Genomic DNA, 21534 nt, shown 5'->3' on the forward strand with positions numbered 1-21534 from the left:
CAAACAATTTGCCCTTTATACAAGAAAGATGATGTACATTAACTTTTTTCTGGTGGGTTGTGTGCCAATGTTTGCTACATCATTTTTTATACTGTATACTAGCTTTACTACCCGGCTTCGCCCGGGACTTGGATTCTTGTCTTGGAATAATTTCATAATCCCTTGTATTTCACTGAAAAACCCTGAAAAAAATTGATGCTTGCAAGAAAGAAAAGATCTGAAACAAATCAATTTAACTGGAAATAAAAAATCCGAAAAATCAATTTAACGAAATCGGATGTTTTTCACTGAAGGGAATTCAACCTGAACCCACTTATACGCAAGGTCGATTTAGGCAACTCGGGAAGGGAATGAAGTGGCGAGCTGAAAAGTCGCGTTCCCTTAGATCAGGGGTCGGCAACCAAAATAACAAGAAGAGCCATTTCTTTCCAATTCGGTACAAAATTCAGTATTTCAAGAGCCGCAATGCAGCTGAGTACATACTGTACATACGTACATATCGTCAAGAAGCGGCCCGTAAAGAGCCGCATGCGGCTCCGGAGCCGTAGGTTGCCGACCCCTGCCTTAGAAATTCCAGATAGCAGAAGCAGTGCAAATTTAATGACGCCAGAGCTCGGCGTTCGAGAGCGTTTGCTGCTTCACACAAACAGATGTCGTTTCTGTTTTATATTTAAGAGCGAGCTGAAAATAGTCGTTTTGACTTAGAAAATTGAGACAGCTGTGCCGCGCATTTGTGCGGGATACACGGCCTACGCGGAGGGTTTGGGGGGGGGGGGGGGGCGTGACGTCAGCAGGCACACTGCGTAACGTTGCCGCATGCGGGTGACATCACAGATGTGACGTCACCGCTCACTTGCCGTGCAAAATATTATTCATTGCGCCCCCCCCCAAAATACAAAAGTAAATTTTTTATACTTTATGCATTGTGTAGTCTAGAAGCTACCCACATGCCAAATTTGAGTTTGTAGCATGTTGGGAAGTATACTAAACATTTTGAACAGACATTCCCAAATTTCCCTTATATATAAACTGTATATATGAATTTGGTTCTTTCGGTAAAGTCACGTAGTTAGAAATAAATCACGACGTTTCGGGCACAACACAAGCGTCTGTCATCAGGTGGGACAACCACAGAGAAAGGTGAGACTCGATCATGTGAGCCTTCTTGTCTCGTCGTCTGTTAAAAGCTCTCAAAGATGTGTGAAAACCCTCCTACCGTCACGAAAGCTTCAAATCAAGATTGTATATATCAATGGGAGCCAAGCGGAGTACCAAAATGTGGTGGGAACACAAAATAAACTTTGCACTGCCATCTCCTGGTCACCTTACCGCCTTGGCCGGTAGTATTCAAAACACAATCTCTGCGTGATATACACTAACCCCCACATCCAACGCTGAGTTACAAATGTGCCACCACACCAATCATAGAAATCGTCGCGATGCTGCCGTGCTCTTAAGAGATTAAAAACAATGCAATAACATTTCACGCCTATTTCTGCCCTGCATTATTTTTGGTCTCAAGGACACAGCATTGTCGAGCTTGTGAATCGTTACTGAACCTGACCCAGTCACTTAACAGCTTATTGGGCCGACTGACACTTAAAACGGGTCGGGTGCCATTTCTGATGAAGGTTCTCTCAATTACACGGGCAATGATTTTCTATAATCTCTTTTGGGTCTTTGTATACGCCATTTGCTCTACCCACCCAGTTTTCATTCAATGCGACCTCTTGGGATTGCTGCATTTTCTAGCAATTTGACAGTGTCATGAACACATAGTTACAGGGTGGGGACATTTGTTTTCATACAAGGTCTTAAAAACCCCAAAAACATTTGACAATTTATGGGCAATTTAAATATTATTGGTTAACCTATTAGCTGCCAAAGTTTATAACCGTACATGCAGGGGTCACATCACGCTGGTTTACACTGCCGTCTACAAAAGGCATGGAAAGATAGAAAGTCAACTTTCTAACCTCTACAAATTGCTTGTCAAATGTGCTGAAAGAATATTAAGGAGCAGGAACGACTGACACATTTTTAATTAGCTCATTACAAAAATAGTTGACGCGGCACATCCAAATTCATGTGTTTTTATTAAAACCAGAGCAAGTAGAAACTTCACAAACACATCACACATTCCGGTACTAATTTACATCTGAAGCCATTCTACGTGCACATTCTAGACATGAGAATAGGTTTTTCCTCTTTTTTCTGGCAACAAAACAGGTGTTAAGATGATAAAGCACCAAACTGAAACCTTTTACAAGGGAATCATGACTGCATTAACCACAATGTTTGTGGTCAGAATGAAAACAAAAAAACACTGATAATATATGCATTGTCCTTGAAACTGATTGGTCCAGAGACAGCTTTCTTTTGAGCCTCATCTCAAACAGTGTTAGACCAGAGGATGCCAAAAGGCGTACAGCCCAAAGACAATGCATAATTATAGATGGTGGGTCAAATCATGAGCTGCGCATGATTAGTTTACTATGATTCTTGAGTGGCCTGATGTCGGTGACCCCGTAAGCGAGCAGCATTTTAACAGCAGCAATCTCATCTGGGAAAACGTACAGAAAAAACAAAAGCAGGTGGTCACAATTTCAGAAGCAGCACACAGGGTTCACATACGACCCGTTTTGCAATTCTAGGGCTTCAATCTTGCCAATGCATCTCACTGTTAAAAGCTTTTTACAAAAAGGCAAAGAACAGCATCGTTAAATTGAATTTTTTCACGTGAAATGTATTTTCCATTCACCCATTTGTTACGTTTTTACTCATTTCAATAGGAGCCCGGTAGAGTACAAACCACGCCATCAGGAGGGGGCGCAGAAACTCTGTGGACAAAAGTCTCAAATCCCAAACGCAGTGCACCTAAATTTAGAGGCGGGGGAAGATTGGCCTCACTGCCCCACCAAGTGGGTGTGTATTCTTATATGGGAAGGGGACCGAGGGAAAAATAATGTAAGGAAGAGGGTGCAGGGGAAAGAATGGGGTGGAAAAAGGAAAAGGAGCACTTAGGGAAGGAATACCTCGCACACACACACATTGGTGAACTTATCAACCTATCAGTCCCAGAGCGGTGATCAACTCACTCCCGTCCGTCCCCGGGGGAAGGGAGGCTCTGCTTGCACCTCTCCACTCCCCGCTGACCTCAGCATATGCACCTTACATTGGGCTCTGCAGAAATGGGGACCAATCTGGCCTCGAACTCCTGTTCCCTGCCTTTCAGTTTGTGGCTGAAATGTTCAGTTTCCGCAAGGGCTTCAATTCACACTACCCTATCATATGACTCTCCTGTAAGGATATGGAACCCACAATACTCGTGAACATAAATTGCACATGACCTGTGTTTTCTTAAAACACATACCTAACTATATTAAAACACTCCAAGACAAAATTCTCATGGCTTTAGAGAGGGTTGAGCCGTTGGTAAACACACTGGTTTAATTGGGGTACCACCAAATAATAGAAACCTATCATTGTACAAAACTACAAAATGTCGGTACATACCATTCACCACATGCATTATTTGGTTTATTGAGCACACGGGCATATCCTCATGAAATTCCTAACCTTTAAAAAAACCCATCGGTAGCTACAATAGTTACATACATTTTGGTGTGTGGGTAATCATTGTTTGTCTGACTTCTCAGTGACCGATTCAGTGACATCAAAATCAGATCAGGGTTTGCCTTCTTAAAACAATTGTCACTGGAACCACCGGTTCGGAAAGCTAACTGATTATAGACAAATTGTTACTTTATCTTGGTTATGAAACAGACACCGCACTCATTAGTTTTTGTGTATTATAAATAATTCCTTTCCCATGGTATGTAGTACAATATCTACAGCCAAATTAATGGATAAATACAATGATTTATTATTTGCCCATACAATAAGCTCCTCTAAGCCATTGTGTAGAAAAAGTGTTATTGTAGCATTTCAAGTAGTCGCCTTCAAATCTAAGTGTTAAGTATGTGATATATTCACATTCCACTGCGATTCAATTGCTACAATAATTTGCAAAACAGTAAAAAAATATTTCGTTTTTACCAGCTCATTTCTAGTGTCAGTACCATGCTATGTCTTGACACATTAACATAAACGTTATATTTTAATTAAAAACGTGCATGCATTACCAATTGACTTTTGCATTCATGATTACATATGTAGTGGGTGGTCACCCATACAAGCACTATCCTGGCTCAACCCTGCTCAGTTTCCGAGATCCGGTGAGAGGTTGGGTGCATTTTTGGGCAATTTGCTCATAGGTTCCCGAGTAAACAAAGGACATCATTTCAGGCAGACCTTACTTAGCACTCGCGATGCATTCCCGGAGAAGTGACTGCTCACCGGATGCGTTTCCTCTGCACAGTGTGTTCGCGCTCAGGAGCGCTTTTTGGATTTTCGTAATCTTTTTCAGTGAGCATTTCCTCCGAGACAAAGCACGCTCTCGCGAATCATCGTTCTGCGGGGGGGGGGGTCGCGCCAAGCGAGGTCTGCCCACGTTGTTAATGTAACACGGCCAATTCCTCTTTCAGCATCACTGCCGCGTGTGCAGCCGGTCCGTACCGGCCAGCGAGGTGCTCGGCCGCGCGGTCCGTAGCGCCTTCTCCAGGCCGTTGTAGCTCGAGCGCAGCAGCGTGACCCCGAGCGAGGGCGGCAGCAGCGACGGGTTGCTGTCGCTCAGCGAGCCCGTCCGCAGGCTCTGCAGCAAGAACGACAGAGTCTCCACCTGCTTCTCTGCACACCCACACAATAGAGTACACATTTTATGTATTATATAGAGAGCAGGGGTGTCCAAACCTTTTGCAAAGAGGGCCGCATTTGATAAAGTGAAGGATGCCCGGGGGCCAATAGTTCCTTTCGACATTTTTTTTTAACCACAAAAGTTACGTGAACATACACACTGTTATAAAACAATTTTCATTGTCACAATTACCTTTATTTTTCAAATGACAATGTAACCAAATATAAGCCACTCAGGCAGACGTGAACTCTAAAAACACAATTCTGCCTTTCATTCAGTCAGATAACATTGAACAAATTGTATAGAATACCTTAAATTTCCATGAGTTAAATATCTTTGCCTCATCAACATTTTAAACAGGAGTTATAAGTAATGCAAAGTGGTCTGTTATCATTAAACTTTAAAACAAGTGAATTTTGCCCTTGTCTTTTACAAGATCTTTCAGAAAGCAATAGTTTGTGTCACATCTACAGGTACATAACACCAACAGTTATAACCAAATCTTATTCAAGAGTTTAATAAAACAAGTGCCATAAGTCCAAGTGCATTAGTGTGCTTTAGGCTTTTCACTGTTAATAGTGACAGATGTTACCGTTCAAAACACTCAATTTCAGATTGATCAAGGAACAGATAACTTGCTGACACTAATGAGAAGGGTGATACTGAGATCTAGATTTCAGTAAAGAGACCAGGTCTGGCTTGAGGGCAGTGGTTGAGATGCGTAAAATGCCACGCAAGTGGGAGTCACTCATCCTTGACCTCAATCGGTTCTTGTTTAAGTTCATGACTGAGAATTATTTGCTCACACAAATGTGGAGCCGAAAAAGCTCAGCATTTTCTTAGCGAATGACCGCATTTCTTTTTTGCAGTCGCCATGGCAGAAATGACTCGAGTAGGGTTTGCGGCAAGGATGCAGATCCAGATAGAATTAGAATGGTGCTGCCACCATGTGGTGAAAAGAGGAATTACATCTTTAAAGTTTTATGATTTATAAGACCGAAGCTGCGGGCCGTATGAAATCTGACCGCAGGCCGGGATTGGCCCGCGGGCCAGACTTTGGACATGCCTGATAGAGCAATTCCCCGAGATTGGGATTTCATCTTGATTTTGGGTGAAAATGGTTCAATTTCCAACGTACGGAAAATTCTGGTTACGGATCGTTCTCGGGAACCTAACCCTTCCTTAACCCGGGGACTGCCTGTATTTCGTTTGATTCTTCTGCCCATGCCGAGGACCGTTTTTTGTTGCATCTCATCCACGCCGTATTCAACCACCATACTGCAGGTCACAAGACTTCTACGCTCCGTTTCTTCCCTCACACTGCTTGACGTTGGAATTCCATCCCAGTCTCTTTTTCCCCAAGCTCTTAACTTTGCTTAATTAAAAAACGTGTGAACTATTACCTTTTACTACTTTAATCGTGCTGTTTTTTGCTCATTGCTTGTAGTCATGGGCCTTTGCTCATAAACCTTGTGGAAAAAAATACCTCCTAATTTGTTGAAAGAATAGACTCTTTACCATTTTCGGCAACAATAAAAGGTGTTAAGATGTTTAAACACAAAATAGACACATTTTGCATAAAGGGTCCCATAGATATTGTTGTGAGATGTTTATAAATAATTCTACTAAAAAACCGAATAGTCAGGAGATGAGCAATATACAACAAGATCTGCACACACAATCAACACATCACTTTTCCACCATACAAGACTTTTTTTTTAGAGGGTGCGATGTGCTCTGGAGAGAAGGCAAAACTTTCAAGTCAATTGGTTTGATTCAGCTGGTCGCTAATGTACCCACCGAGGGATGGACAATTTACAATATGTTTTAAAACGTCATTTTCACTCCTAACGATGTACTTAAAGATGTTTGTCGTTCCACTTTTAACTAAAAAAACCTAAGTACAAGAATAAGTGATTGTGTACGAAGCAGCACAAAGCTGCGGTTGTGATAGCACCGCAGCTTTGTATGTTGCATGGACGTTGAACTTCTTTCGCACTGTATATAGCCAACCGTGCTCATCGTACAAGCCCATTCCAGGACAAGCCATGCAAGCCGTAAACAAGCTATTCATACAGTTGTCATCATGTGTCCGCTAAAATGGTTCTTGGCAGTGTTTACCTACCAATGTTAACAAGTCAGACAATTAAGAAAAGTTAATCTGCCGATTGACTTAAAATGACAAAATTCAGGAGTTCAAGTGTTTTGGTCTGATCTTCTAATTCAGTAAACTAAAATAATTTGCATACAGGCTTTAATTACTATAAGCTCTAAGATCAACCAACCATTGCACCACAGGCTCCGTGACTAATTTGATTGCAGTGAGGCTGCATTTGTCATTCATCCATTTCTGCAGGAAAATCATCTTGCATGGCGCAATACAATTGAATATGGCTACACATTTCATAAGAGTAAGCTGCATACATTGTTGTGTTAATGGCATCAAGACAAGTACATTTTAAATGCAATCCTGATAACCCCCAAAGGCAGTGCAAACCACATGTCATGTAGGGAAACCAACCATAAGAGAGATCACAACAATATTAAACTTCCTGTTTGTATAAATACGATTTGACATTCAGCTCTATGCTGCTTAGAACTGCTGTGGTACACATAAATACATATTGGCACTGATTGCATTTTATTATGCGGATTGTCAATAGTTATGAGTGAATGCATTCGTATGCGGTGCATTTATACGTGGTTATAGGTTGCAGGAATTATAATGGATACAGCCCTCATTTTTAATGACTAAAAATACACACGCCTGTCAGTCCAGATGTTTTTCATGCGGTAGGAAATTATTCGGGACGTCAACACAGCAGAAGCAAAATTCTGCTAAGATGAGCGTTATAAAAGGAGTGAAAATTATTGATGTTGAAATATCGCCAAGACAGTTGTGATGCATGCAGACCCTGTGTGTGCGTGTGGTATGTACGGTCAGTCGACATTCCAGATGCCCTCCAGGAAATTCAGAATGTTTCTACGCACTTAGTCACTTGATCCACCTGAAGTTCATCCTTGTCCAGGTCCTTGCTGCTTTCCTCCATAGGTACATCGCTGTGGCAGTAACAGAAAACAAAGCCGAAAGCGTTGGCATGTGTTCGAGTTAATTTGTGACCAAAGCATGTACATGTAGAGACCTATATTCTTTGGTTCTTTCGGTAAAGTCACGTAGATAGAATTTTTTATAAAATAAAAAATACATTAATTAAGACTGTAGCCTGGTTCTAAATCGGAGTGTACTGGCAGTCTATAATGTAGACTGTAGCCTGGTTAAGTTTTGTGAGTGTACTGGTAGTCTATAATGTAGACTAGCAACGGTTATCAAGCTGGGTGAGTGTAATGGCAGTCTATAATGTAGACTGTAGCCTGGTTATCAAGCTGGGTGAGTGTACTGGCAGTCTATAATGTAGACTGTAGCCTGGTTCTTAACCTTGGTGAGCGTTCTGGCAGTCAATAATGTAGACTGTAGCCTGGATAAGCTTGGTGAGTGTATTTTTAATTTTTATCATTTTTTATTTTATTCTTATTCACTTTATTTTTAATATTATCATTTTTATTTTTCTATCTAAGTGACTTCACAGAAAGAACCCAAGAATATGAATTCCTGCAGTAACTAAAGTTTTTAGTCAAAATTTACGTAGAGACCTCTTTCTCAGTCCATTGCTGGATCAGCCTTTCCATGCCATCCGGGGCGTGGGTGTTATTCGACCGTGCTTCTCCATGCTGGTCAGTGCAAGTTGTTGAAGGTGGGGGGAGCATAGAAATACACTACAACAATGTACTTTGCTGCAGTGCCCTCTGCTACCTTCAACGTTGCCTTTCAGTAGCCTATAACACTTGTTTTATGTGTGGTGTTCACCCATCCAAGCCTTAGCTTCGGAGATCTGGTTAGATCGGGTGCATTCCAGGTTATTTAGCTGTCAAAACATATATTTATAATAATAAAAAAACTGCTCACAAGCATGTATGTTGAACTTCTTTCACACCGTACATAACCAACCGTTGCTAATCAGAGGTGTGGGGAAAGGACAACAAAATAAATGCAAAAAACTGTTCCGAAGAAATTAGTTTTCAATCTATATTAAAAACTGAAAAGTTAAAGGGGCATCCTAATATCAGAAGGGCATCCCAGACGGTTGCAGAAGCGCATCTGAAAGCGCACGATGCAGTCACGTCTTTGTTCGGTGGTTAACCAAAAGCCGCCGCTGCGAGGATGACCGGAGTTCGCGTGATGGTTTATGCTCCTTGACGAGATCAGCAAGGCATTGTGGTTCATTTGTGGCAAGCGCTTTGTGTGTAATGAGGGCGACCTGTCGTCACGGCACACGCACACCCACCTGGGCTGAGTCTCCGCTTGGGCCGCTGCTATCTGCCCAACGCTCTTCAGCCGCTCCTTTCGCCGCTTCTTCTTCAGCTTCCTCTTCCGCAGCTCGGCGGGCGACGGAGGCACCTGCACGCCCGACGCCTTCAGCAGCTTTATGCGCAATTTCTTCTTGATCTTGCGCTTCTTGTTCTTCGTGAGCGTCGGACCGCTGGTCGCCGCCGCCCCTTGCTTCTGCGCTCCTGCCGCAGCTGCCGCGACTGCCACCGCTACCACCGGCACGCCCGCCGCCACCTCTACCCGCGTTCCAACCGCTGCTTTCGGCGCCCCCGCCGAGGTTGCCGGGGTCGGGGCTGCTATGGCTGTGCTCGAGGGCTTGCCGATTGCTGGTGCCGATGGGGCGCCGTCGGCTGGGGCAGCATTCGGCTTTTTTTTCTTTTTCTTCTTTTTCCGCCGCTTCGCTCCGCTTTGGGTACCCTCAGTAGCAGCAGGTGCAGCAGCATCTGCAATAGCAAAGTTTAGTGTAAAGCCCAAGGAAAGTGTTTCCAGTTTTCTTAACTCCACCTGGCCAAGATCCGGTTTTAAATCCACCTGGTGTGGAGCGGTGACAAGTGGTTCGTGCACTGCACTATGAACCCAATGACCTGAGTTTTATTCCAGGCTAAGGAGCAGTGGCAAGAGATATCTGAACTGGTCCTGCCCTGCCTCCCTAATCTTCACCAACCCACACTGATCAACACGGTACAGTAAAGTCAAACATCCTAAAAAAAAATAGCAGACCTACATCAGCTCAGTGGATTGAAAATGGCTGTATTTCTCTCACCACATTACTTTAAAGTTAAAAGTTCAACCTATTAAATTTAAAACTGTTGAAAAAAGCATGCATCTGTGTGCAAAATGATTCACTCGTATTGTTTAAGATAGGTTACTGGACTATCTTTGAATCAATTTCAATAATTGTTCAAGTTAGAAATATCTGGTTGGGTGGCACAGAGAGCACATTATACGAACAGAAAATTGCGTGTTAACTCAGCCCATTATCTCTCCAGGGTGGCTATTATAAGTACCACTGTGGGAAATACTGGTTATCCTGTGGACAGACTGGTCCCTCCACTCTAGAAATAATACATATCTACCACTAGCTCAGGGCTGCCAACAATGCAAAACCTCATTTCAGTATGGAGATGTTATTTTTTGTTACATAATGATTATCCATGTGTGAACACATTTCTGGGATCCCTATTTGACGCTAAAGAAACACCGAACATAGGAGCCTGGATCAGCCATGCATGTCATTACGGATATTACCAGCTCATATTGCAACTGCTTTCTGTTGCATTCATGCGTTGATAAAAAAAACACTTTCCTGCCAACTTTCAACACGAAAAATAAGCCGCTATTCAGTCATTTTATACGACAATACAAGAATATGGTGCCTTTCCATTATAATAACATACAGAACTGTTGAGCAGGCAGGCAGTGACAATCGATGAACCACAAAAGGTGATTGGAAAATCCTAACCCCTGTCGTATGTTAAATCTCGCCACGCCGCACTAATGTGTGCCTGGCCATGACTGTCCCTCAAGTGACCTCGGAACAAGTAAACCCGTAAAAACAAAGTTTTTCACTATAAATCCTTTATATGCGTGGCATCGGGGCGGCTAGAGTCATCTCGTCCTCTGGCTTGAGATGGCTGCCACCTTTGGGTCAGATGATTGTCTGGCAGCATTAAACAATTGGTAATTAAATATTTAAATGTTTTTCCCTAAACAGTGTAAAATTTTGGAAAAAAAATTTCACGAAAATGCATTGTCACGCACAACGAGTTTGTGTGCAAAATGTCAGCTCGATTGGATCACGGGAAGTGGGTTAAAAAACGACCGAAAGATTTGCACGGTCCTAAGCAAGCAAGCGAGCTTAATATAAAGGATTTTAAAAAACCATGGCTGCCCAAGCTTCCCTTGCCAGCCCACAATGTGCACCTGGTACAGCGCTGACGTCGTTCATATTCTGATCGCCGTTGTTGTCTTCAGGTTGGTCTGAGAAGAATGGGATGTAGTCTGAAGGGAGCAGATCGGCGCTGTGCATGTTTTCTCCCACTGGGGCGAACTGTGCAGTGCCTTCCACTTGATTATCTGCCCAGAGGGGAACACAAATCAGAACACGTTGAGTGGGGCGCTGAGAATATCTCTGCCAACACACTCGTACAGAAATTACCTACAATGTTACAAAGGGCATATTTAATTCATTCGGTGCAATACCAAAAGCAGTGGCAGTTGGATTGTTTTTTTTAAAGTTCTCTGTTTATCATGTTGAGGACGCAGAGAAAGCTCCATTATATTGAATTATGGTCACCGCTTTTATCATTCGTCTTAAATTCCTTTTTACTTTACCTTCTCGCTGTTGCCTGCGCTAAGCATTTGTAGTCTACAATCAGAACCTCAAGAAATTGTCTTCGAATATTTACTCTCCTACGACTAGATTCACCTCTAAAAACCTTGTACTGAACCATAAATATATCATCCCCCTACCTCAGACTTGTCTGCAAACACTACTTTTTACTTGCTTCACTGTTATGCAGGGAAGTAAATTTTCTCAGCTGTTTTCACCATGCACTATCTTCTTATCCAGATTAGACAAGCATTGCATTTTTTTTATAAACCTTTATTTTAATTCGATCGCAACCTATTATCTTCTTCTCTAGTTTATACCAAGTACTGCTGATTCTGTATGGCACTCAACTCAACTGTTTTACTCAGATTATGTACGACAATTGAGGTTAACATTTTTTTATTCTCCGCACATTTTTGGAGATTTGTTAAATCCCATTGATTTGTAAAATCACATTGCAAAATTGAACTAATTTCCAGGCTCTTTGACTTTACATTGGTAATTTATAATTGAACAGCGACAACAAAATTAATTTCAAATGCAAGTCAAGGGTGTGTGGGCATCAACAATGGTGCTGGGCTTCGACCGAGCGTTACTCATGTGCCGCACGTGGTAAACTGTCGGCACCCTTCACCATGCCGGCTCCGTCTGCTCACACAAGCAATTCAGTTTAGTTCTGCACAAAAGTTGTGCAATAACACAAACTGGTCCCAACTCCACGTAAACCTGGCTGCTTCATAACAATCGCCGTAAAAACGCGCTGCTGACACGGCCGAATGTGACTAGAACCTGCAGACCACAGTTAATGAGCGTCGTAAACATGGCTGAAGGCTGAACCACATTTTTATTCCAGTAAGAATGTGAAATGGAATTGGGTTAGGACATGAGTCAATGTACTCAGTTGGTGGTTTAGACTGTTGTCTGGCCATCCATTTGGAACAAAGCAAATACAATTTTTGTGATGTAATGGAAAGACCAGCCTGGAACAGCCAACAGCATTTGATGACAATTGTCTCATCAGTTAATAAAATGGCATATGAAGCAGTTTGGGGAATGCATAATTAAGTTCGCTCAAGGGGAAAGTCTAGACAACGGCTAAATCTTGCTCGACTTATTATAGATCGTTAAAAATGGCACAAGCATAGATTACATACACTATGGGGGAGAGGTGACGCCCCATGTTTAATTTGTAAAACGTTTAAATGGTATAACTTTTCACTTAACTTTTCGTGACTGCAGGAATTCACGTATCTACGCGACTTTACCGAAAGAACCAAGAATATGTATAACTTTTCACAAGGAACTTCTATTTTAATGTACTTTCTAAAATGTCAGATGTGAAAAAAGGGTCATCTTTGGAAATGTTGATTAAGTAAACACCCATTATGTCACTTGTTCACATTCAACACAAGTCACACTAGCTCAGGGCTGCCAACAATGCAAAACCTCATTTCAGTATGGAGATGTTATTTTTTGTTACATAATGATTATCCATGTGTGAACACATTTCTGGGATCCCTATTTGACGCTAAAGAAACACCGAACATAGGAGCCTGGATCAGCCATGCATGTCATTACGGATATTACCAGCTCATATTGCAACTGCTTTCTGTTGCATTCATGCGTTGATAAAAAAAACACTTTCCTGCCAACTTTCAACACGAAAAATAAGCCGCTATTCAGTCATTTTATACGACAATACAAGAATATGGTGCCTTTCCATTATAATAACATACAGAACTGTTGAGCAGGCAGGCAGTGACAATCGATGAACCACAAAAGGTGATTGGAAAATCCTAACCCCTGTCGTATGTTAAATCTCGCCACGCCGCACTAATGTGTGCCTGGCCATGACTGTCCCTCAAGTGACCTCGGAACAAGTAAACCCGTAAAAACAAAGTTTTTCACTATAAATCCTTTATATGCGTGGCATCGGGGCGGCTAGAGTCATCTCGTCCTCTGGCTTGAGATGGCTGCCACCTTTGGGTCAGATGATTGTCTGGCAGCATTAAACAATTGGTAATTAAATATTTAAATGTTTTTCCCTAAACAGTGTAAAATTTTGGAAAAAAAATTTCACGAAAATGCATTGTCACGCACAACGAGTTTGTGTGCAAAATGTCAGCTCGATTGGATCACGGGAAGTGGGTTAAAAAACGACCGAAAGATTTGCACGGTCCTAAGCAAGCGAGCTTAATATAAAGGATTTTAAAAAACCATGGCTGCCCAAGCTTCCCTTGCCAGCCCACAATGTGCACCTGGTACAGCGCTGACGTCGTTCATATTCTGATCGCCGTTGTTGTCTTCAGGTTGGTCTGAGAAGAATGGGATGTAGTCTGAAGGGAGCAGATCGGCGCTGTGCATGTTTTCTCCCACTGGGGCGAACTGTGCAGTGCCTTCCACTTGATTATCTGCCCAGAGGGGAACACAAATCAGAACACGTTGAGTGGGGCGCTGAGAATATCTCTGCCAACACACTCGTACAGAAATTACCTACAATGTTACAAAGGGCATATTTAATTCATTCGGTGCAATACCAAAAGCAGTGGCAGTTGGATTGTTTTTTTTAAAGTTCTCTGTTTATCATGTTGAGGACGCAGAGAAAGCTCCATTATATTGAATTATGGTCACCGCTTTTATCATTCGTCTTAAATTCCTTTTTACTTTACCTTCTCGCTGTTGCCTGCGCTAAGCATTTGTAGTCTACAATCAGAACCTCAAGAAATTGTCTTCGAATATTTACTCTCCTACGACTAGATTCACCTCTAAAAACCTTGTACTGAACCATAAATATATCATCCCCCTACCTCAGACTTGTCTGCAAACACTACTTTTTACTTGCTTCACTGTTATGCAGGGAAGTAAATTTTCTCAGCTGTTTTCACCATGCACTATCTTCTTATCCAGATTAGACAAGCATTGCATTTTTTTTATAAACCTTTATTTTAATTCGATCGCAACCTATTATCTTCTTCTCTAGTTTATACCAAGTACTGCTGATTCTGTATGGCACTCAACTCAACTGTTTTACTCAGATTATGTACGACAATTGAGGTTAACATTTTTTTATTCTCCGCACATTTTTGGAGATTTGTTAAATCCCATTGATTTGTAAAATCACATTGCAAAATTGAACTAATTTCCAGGCTCTTTGACTTTACATTGGTAATTTATAATTGAACAGCGACAACAAAATTAATTTCAAATGCAAGTCAAGGGTGTGTGGGCATCAACAATGGTGCTGGGCTTCGACCGAGCGTTACTCATGTGCCGCACGTGGTAAACTGTCGGCACCCTTCACCATGCCGGCTCCGTCTGCTCACACAAGCAATTCAGTTTAGTTCTGCACAAAAGTTGTGCAATAACACAAACTGGTCCCAACTCCACGTAAACCTGGCTGCTTCATAACAATCGCCGTAAAAACGCGCTGCTGACACGGCCGAATGTGACTAGAACCTGCAGACCACAGTTAATGAGCGTCGTAAACATGGCTGAAGGCTGAACCACATTTTTATTCCAGTAAGAATGTGAAATGGAATTGGGTTAGGACATGAGTCAATGTACTCAGTTGGTGGTTTAGACTGTTGTCTGGCCATCCATTTGGAACAAAGCAAATACAATTTTTGTGATGTAATGGAAAGACCAGCCTGGAACAGCCAACAGCATTTGATGACAATTGTCTCATCAGTTAATAAAATGGCATATGAAGCAGTTTGGGGAATGCATAATTAAGTTCGCTCAAGGGGAAAGTCTAGACAACGGCTAAATCTTGCTCGACTTATTATAGATCGTTAAAAATGGCACAAGCATAGATTACATACACTATGGGGGAGAGGTGACGCCCCATGTTTAATTTGTAAAACGTTTAAATGGTATAACTTTTCACTTAACTTTTCGTGACTGCAGGAATTCACGTATCTACGCGACTTTACCGAAAGAACCAAGAATATGTATAACTTTTCACAAGGAACTTCTATTTTAATGTACTTTCTAAAATGTCAGATGTGAAAAAAGGGTCATCTTTGGAAATGTTGATTAAGTAAACACCCATTATGTCACTTGTTCACATTCAACACAAGTCACATAAATGCAAACATTTAAATTACATTCTATTATATACATTTTATAATGAAACACTCGCATTAGTGTTCGTGCAATCCAAAAACAGCTAAAGGGATCAGGTCACTGCAATGCAATAGAATCGCATGGAGACTTAAATAGACCTCAATTAAAATGAACGGTATTTGCATTTATAATAGATCTCGATTAAAGTGATTGACAGTAACGCACCTCAAGGAAAGTGAATGGCTCTTCACACATTTTTATCATTGTAAAAATGATGGTCGTTTTGATATTTCTGAAACTAAGGCTGTGTTAAGAGAGGATTAAAATGAATGGAATTTATGTAGGTCCCACCAATGTTTGTAATCTTAAATACAAAATGTATTGCCTTCTTATGGCGCTCTAGTGACTGAATAAAAGCCATAATGATCATCGTTAAAAAAAGAAATGGGCGAAAGGAAATGGATATGGTTGGGGTTAAGGGTGGGGTATGGGTTACAGAACAAGCGTTCAAACACTACATCGCCACACGTTTCTTTTCTTGTGCCCAAAGCCGTTGCCCCTCCTATCGCTCTCATGAAACTGGGTGCCTTTATCTCCCCCATAGCTTCAAGGCCTCAGGTTCGACTCCCGCACCGCCCGTCTCCAATCGATGGGTGAGTCTCTATTATCGGCTCCACCGCTGAGTAGCTCTGAAATGAGGGCGTCTTTTTCGACGAAGATTTCAGCCCAAATCTTACTTATAATTCACAGGCCATTATGAATCCACTGCGGAATGAAGGCCTTCCCACGCATCACGGTTATGCGATTCATTTGACCATACTTCACGCTGGTAAGTGCGGGTTGAAGCGATGGCGACGCAGGGCTGGAGTCCGATATCACTCGCCATTAATGTGAGCCGTGACCGGGAATGGAGCTCAGGTTACCGGAGTCATCGTCCAGTGCGCGCCACCGCTCCACTCCCCACTCAATATTCGTCGACGAGCATGATCTCGTGACGATACGGCACTGCACGTCCATTCTCGGAGAACTGCACTCGCGAGCTTGAAGCGTCATTCATGCTTCTCCAATCATTGCAATCGAGGTCTATTTTACACCACGGTAATGACGACTCGACGTCAGTGCAATATTTCTATAATAGTTCAAGTTCATTTATTAGGTATAGCCCTGTGAGCCATTCGGCTCTTGAATCGGGTGCAACCGCAACAAACAAAAAACATGAACAAAAAACATCTTAAAGTGAATATGTGACTAAGTGCAAACAGAAAATCCAAGAAAAGACAGCAAAATATTGACGCAGTGACGCCCGTGCAGAGCTATCACGGTGGGCCTGCCCCCCCCCCCCCCCCCCGATTTTAAAGTATTTAACTTCAAAGTTAACATTCGTACAGCCCGCGCGACGCAGTGTATAGGCACATCATTACACTGCAAGAGACTTCTTTTAAGGGGTTGCGCGTTTTCATTCACAACATTAACGCAACGTCAGAATTGATTCATAAACTGCGACTCCGAACGAGGGCATCAGCCTCGGCCTCGCCTGGACGTCGATACAGGGAACTCCTCCCATCGGGCCACGCGGCGCTTGCCAGGCAACACCGAGGCTGCACGCGTGCTTTAAGGCCGCAACGCGCACCGTACGCGGCCGGGCCACTCGGGGCGTTAAATAACCCCAAAAATAAATGAAGATAAGGAGGAGAGAATTGTTTACATCGGTGGGTGAAGAGGAGGAAGGAGAGGGGAAAGAAGAGGCAGAAGTGGTGGGTGAAGCGGGTGGAGAGAGACACGCGCAGCAACTTACCCTCCGTCTCCATGGCGCATTGGTTCTCATACGGCAAGCGATGAGGCGGCGCGATAACGCGATTCGTATTTAAAGTGGAGGCGTTTTGTTATTTAAATTCCGCGCATTTGGCAAGTGGCTGGGTAAAGCGACAAACCCAACGAGTCGCCATAGCGGTCAACACACGTGTTTTTATTTTCCCCGTATTCTTGTGCAGGGAAATTAAATGTTTAATGTCCATACTGCGTACAGTCGTTTTGAATACGGGCAAAAAAATGTGTTGTCCATTTGTGTTTCTCCCTTGCGATGGGACTTTGTATGATGAACGATGAGATTTAGAAGGGGCACGGGGTGACTAATAAGGTCTGAATTGATCTGTAATAAGGTAGGCACTGATAAGGGGTTGACATGTGAGAGTGATTTACTGCTCGAGTGAGCATTGATGGGGTGCTCATCCGTTTACAGCCCTGAGCCAGTGGCATGATTTTTGAATTTCTTAGTCGGCGGGGGGGGGGGTCTTTCATAAATACATTAATTGTTGACTTGCCCACAAAGTGATACGGTGCTGAACTTGTTATTTTTTGACCACAGTGGGATGATGGGCTGAGTCAATCTTCCGATTAGCGATCCGCTTACTCTGCCGCGGAGCTAGCTGGCGAGACCGATTAAAAAAGAGAATATCGCCACATATGTCAATAGCTGCCCTAAGTGGAAAACGGTAACGTATGAAACATTTTACTTTTCGGGCAATGGTCCTTCAAAGTTGATCTCTTTGCAATTTAAGAACACGAGCCATTGTTCGATTTAGACGAGACGACGGAACCATGTGTGGCCAAAGTGTTGTCGAAGGCGCCCAGCCAGTGAGCAAAGCTTGCGAGGATTTAAAGCGGGTTCGTAAGCGGAGCGAGTTGATGTTTCAGACCAGTCGCCATATTCGCAATATAAAAATAGTCAAAAAATATATGAAAAGTTAAATAAAGATTATTATCAAATACCCCGCCGTATCTCTAAAAAAAATACTAATTTAACACGATAAAAACAGCATCCATAAAAAATACGTAGTGCAAACAATGCACAAAAGTGGTCGCTTATAGGCAAGTAATATTTCTACTTCGTCAAATTCTTTGTACATTTTGTAGTGTACTAATTCACAGACACTAGTAGGGGTATTTTTCGATTTAAAGCTTTCGTGACTGCAGGGATTCATCTTCTTGGTTCTTTCGGTAAAGTCACGTATTTTATTACTTCCCTTCTACGCGACTTTACCGAAAGAACCAAGAACACTAGTAGGGGTACTCTCTTTTATTCTTGCCTTCATAGCCTCAGGGGATAGCTACATACTGGGTCGGGACAGCCAACATGCTGCCAGATCCACAGCTTGAAGAGGGCCAAGATCACGACGACGACAGCACGACGAGTTCCACTCCAGATCGCAACAGCCCCGACTGTTGAGTCGGAGCTCGCCATTTATTCTCCCCAGCGTGGCCAGACTCCGCCCTCGGCCCCGCCCCCTTCTGGATCCCCCAGAAGGCTCCGTGCCTTGCCCACAGGTCCAACTGGCAGAATGGACTTGTACCCATAATTACATTGTCTACCAATCTCCCAGCGGCACGCGCTACAGTGACTTATTCAATGTCAATACACATTGGCAGCTAGGCAGAAATTCACTTGAAAGTAGTGATTTAAGGGGACTGATCGACGGCAATGACTGCAGACCAGGTTTTGTGGCAATATTGTTTCAGAGACTAGGGGCAGCCATCGAAAACGCTCGGTGGATTATCACATAGCAGGATCGTAAGCGGTGGTTGGTAGTTTCAGGAGGCCTTCGTCCAGGAGTCAATTAACCATGGCTGATGTTTTTATTGACGAATACCTATTTAGGAGGGCATGCGAGAAGGTGCAGCACCGCCAAGTGTAGAAAAGAGGCAATTGTGGGGAACTCGGGTAAACTATGTGACATCATCGTCCGTGGTTGGTCTCTGACACTCGGTGGGACACTGCTCGCCGTGCGAGTTTACGAAAGTCTCATGACGTTGCATCTTATCCAAAACTCTACAAACGGGACGGTTGTACAACTGCGACCTCAATTCGTCACGAATAATTATCGAAATCGTCAGGAGATGTGTCGCGAATTAGTGCATGCCTATGATATGCGGGCCAAAATTTATATCTGTACCACCCAAGAGGTGGCTAACTAGTTCAATTGACCGTCCACGTGGTATTGGCCAAACATGCAAATTCGGAACCCTACTGAATAAGAGGCTTGATACTTCGAGCAATAATTATGACTGGGAATACATATTTAATTTAACAAATGCAAATAGTATTAATTGAATGAGTAGGAAAATTATTACTTTTATCATATAAAGTGGAATAATTTTTAGTAGTAGAATTTCCATATCGCTTTTTTTTCTCATTGCAGTGTCATTAAAGTAAAACTAATTATAAAAGAATTGGATACAGAATTATACCTCGTTCAAAGACATTATGTTCCATTCACACGAAGGGTGTTTTTTTCGAGGTGCTTAAATTTTTACCCCAAAATAAATGCATTTAGGACACACTGAACGGGAAACACGTTTAATTTATTCCTAGAAGTGGAGTAATTTGTCTTTGAATTGGAACTCATAAACAGGTCGAGTGTAGGTGAGGGCTCTTAGTCTGGTTATTGTGTTTTTGTTATTATATTTCTGGGCTTTTAAGCTTCAATGCATGTTCTGCTTTAATTTTGGATCCTCTGTGTAGGGAAGGTTGTTGCATATAACATCCCATTAGGGACACAGTGTATTTTCAATTAGAATGAGTATTCTATGGGTCTTTCGGTAAAGCCATGTAGATAGAAAAATTATAAAAATATCACGACGTCTCGATCGCAACACAAGCAATCGTCTTCAGGTGAGATTGAATATGTATTCCTGCAGTCACGAACGCTTTAAGTTAAGATTTAGAATGAGTATATTTTACTCAAATTTCGCAAATATACATTTATTCTTCTCATTTACATCCTCAATTCATTATTTTAACCAAACATGAATATTTAAATGTCGTCTTTTTAGTCGGATACACTTTTTAAAGGCGGTATACTTTTTTCATCCATTCTATTACCATTACTCTAATAACCACAATCCACTTTTTAGTTATGGGAATTGTTAAGAATGAAAATCAATTGGACAGTTGTTTTTCTCGTAATGAAGCACTATTTTGGGCATATTAGAAAGATATGTATGGCCTCTATGCATGGGCTTGAAGGTTGGCATGGGATAGGTGTGGTAGCGTGCGGAGAAGGCACATAGAAGATTAACACAAGAGTTTGAATCGATCTCACTGCAGAAGCAATGCTAATTGAGCTCTACCTACAGTGGTGATGAATCATCATCAATTAGACACGTGCGTTGGCTCGAGCTTAGAGCCTAAAGTACACTTACAAAGTCGTACACATATACAAAGGATAAAACAAAACAGATAGAGCCGCAAATTCATACACAAATGCAGATTAAGAAACGACCGTGGGGGGCACGGTTTTGAAATGGCAAGCTTTTTGAATAAGGCCCTACATTAGAAAAAAAAAACTATCAATGCACTGTCTCCGGTAAATATCAATAAAGTACGAACTTTGGGGTCTCATTGCGAGGAGGGGAGGGGGGCGATCACCCCCATGCCCTTGGATTCGCCACTGCACCTACATACGAGAAAAGTACCACAAGTTATGAAGTATGGAAGCAGTGCACGAGTGTAATACAACACTCCAGATAGGGTGGGGGGTAGTGGATCATACAGGGATCATAATTGTCATGATAAACTCACCTGCTGAACAACCGCAACACCTTTCGGATGGAGTGCGGCAAATAGGTTGTTGGTCTCAAGTACGTGTGCAGATCTTTAGTTTTCTCATTACATGTGTAGTGACTAACTCAGACGATGAGACTTGGAGGCACTTCTTTATTAACGAGCACCATCGGGATTAACACACTTAATGTTTAGTCCGTCTATTATCGGCGACGCTACTCAGCCAGGACAGTTGGTAGGCTATCTGACTAGCGGTGCCCCGAGATGGTAGAGACGGAGACGACGACGACAAGAATGGTGAAGACGACGAGAAGAATGGAGACGATGGACTTCAACAGCACGACGGGGATTCCACTCCAACAACAGCCCCGAGGTCCCCCACAGGGGCCCCTCTTATACTGTAAGCGTGGCATCACTCCGCACCGGCCACGCCC

The 21534-nt window shown here is 42.6% G+C and overlaps 1 protein-coding gene across 1 annotated transcript; it reads right to left on the bottom strand.

Annotated features, from left to right (window-relative positions):
- Window positions 1–1856: 1856 nt before the first annotated feature.
- On the bottom strand, window positions 1857–17382 carry LOC144932484 (uncharacterized). The gene is made up of 7 exons (XM_078856600.1): window positions 17336–17382; window positions 13734–13886; window positions 11067–11219; window positions 9100–9586; window positions 7748–7816; window positions 4579–4749; window positions 1857–2563 (listed from the first exon to the last, which is right to left on the bottom strand). The coding sequence occupies exons 1-7, from the start codon at window positions 17346–17348 to the stop codon at window positions 2560–2562; spliced, it is 1050 nt and encodes a 349-aa protein (XP_078712726.1). The 5' UTR covers window positions 17349–17382; the 3' UTR covers window positions 1857–2559.
- Between the last annotated feature and the right edge of the window lie 4152 nt (window positions 17383–21534).

This window comes from Lampetra fluviatilis, chromosome 5 (genome assembly GCF_964198595.1).
Source record: "Lampetra fluviatilis chromosome 5, kcLamFluv1.1, whole genome shotgun sequence".
Lineage (NCBI taxonomy): Eukaryota > Metazoa > Chordata > Hyperoartia > Petromyzontiformes > Petromyzontidae > Lampetra > Lampetra fluviatilis.

Coding starts and splice junctions, on each gene's coding strand:
- LOC144932484 (XM_078856600.1), bottom strand. Junction 7,817..9,099: donor CAAGCGGAGACTCAGCCCAG/GTGGGTGTGCGT, acceptor TTACTGCCACAG/CGATGTACCTATGGAGGAAA. Junction 4,750..7,747: donor CAGGTGGATCAAGTGACTAA/GTGCGTAGAAAC, acceptor GTGGGTGTGCAG/AGAAGCAGGTGGAGACTCTG.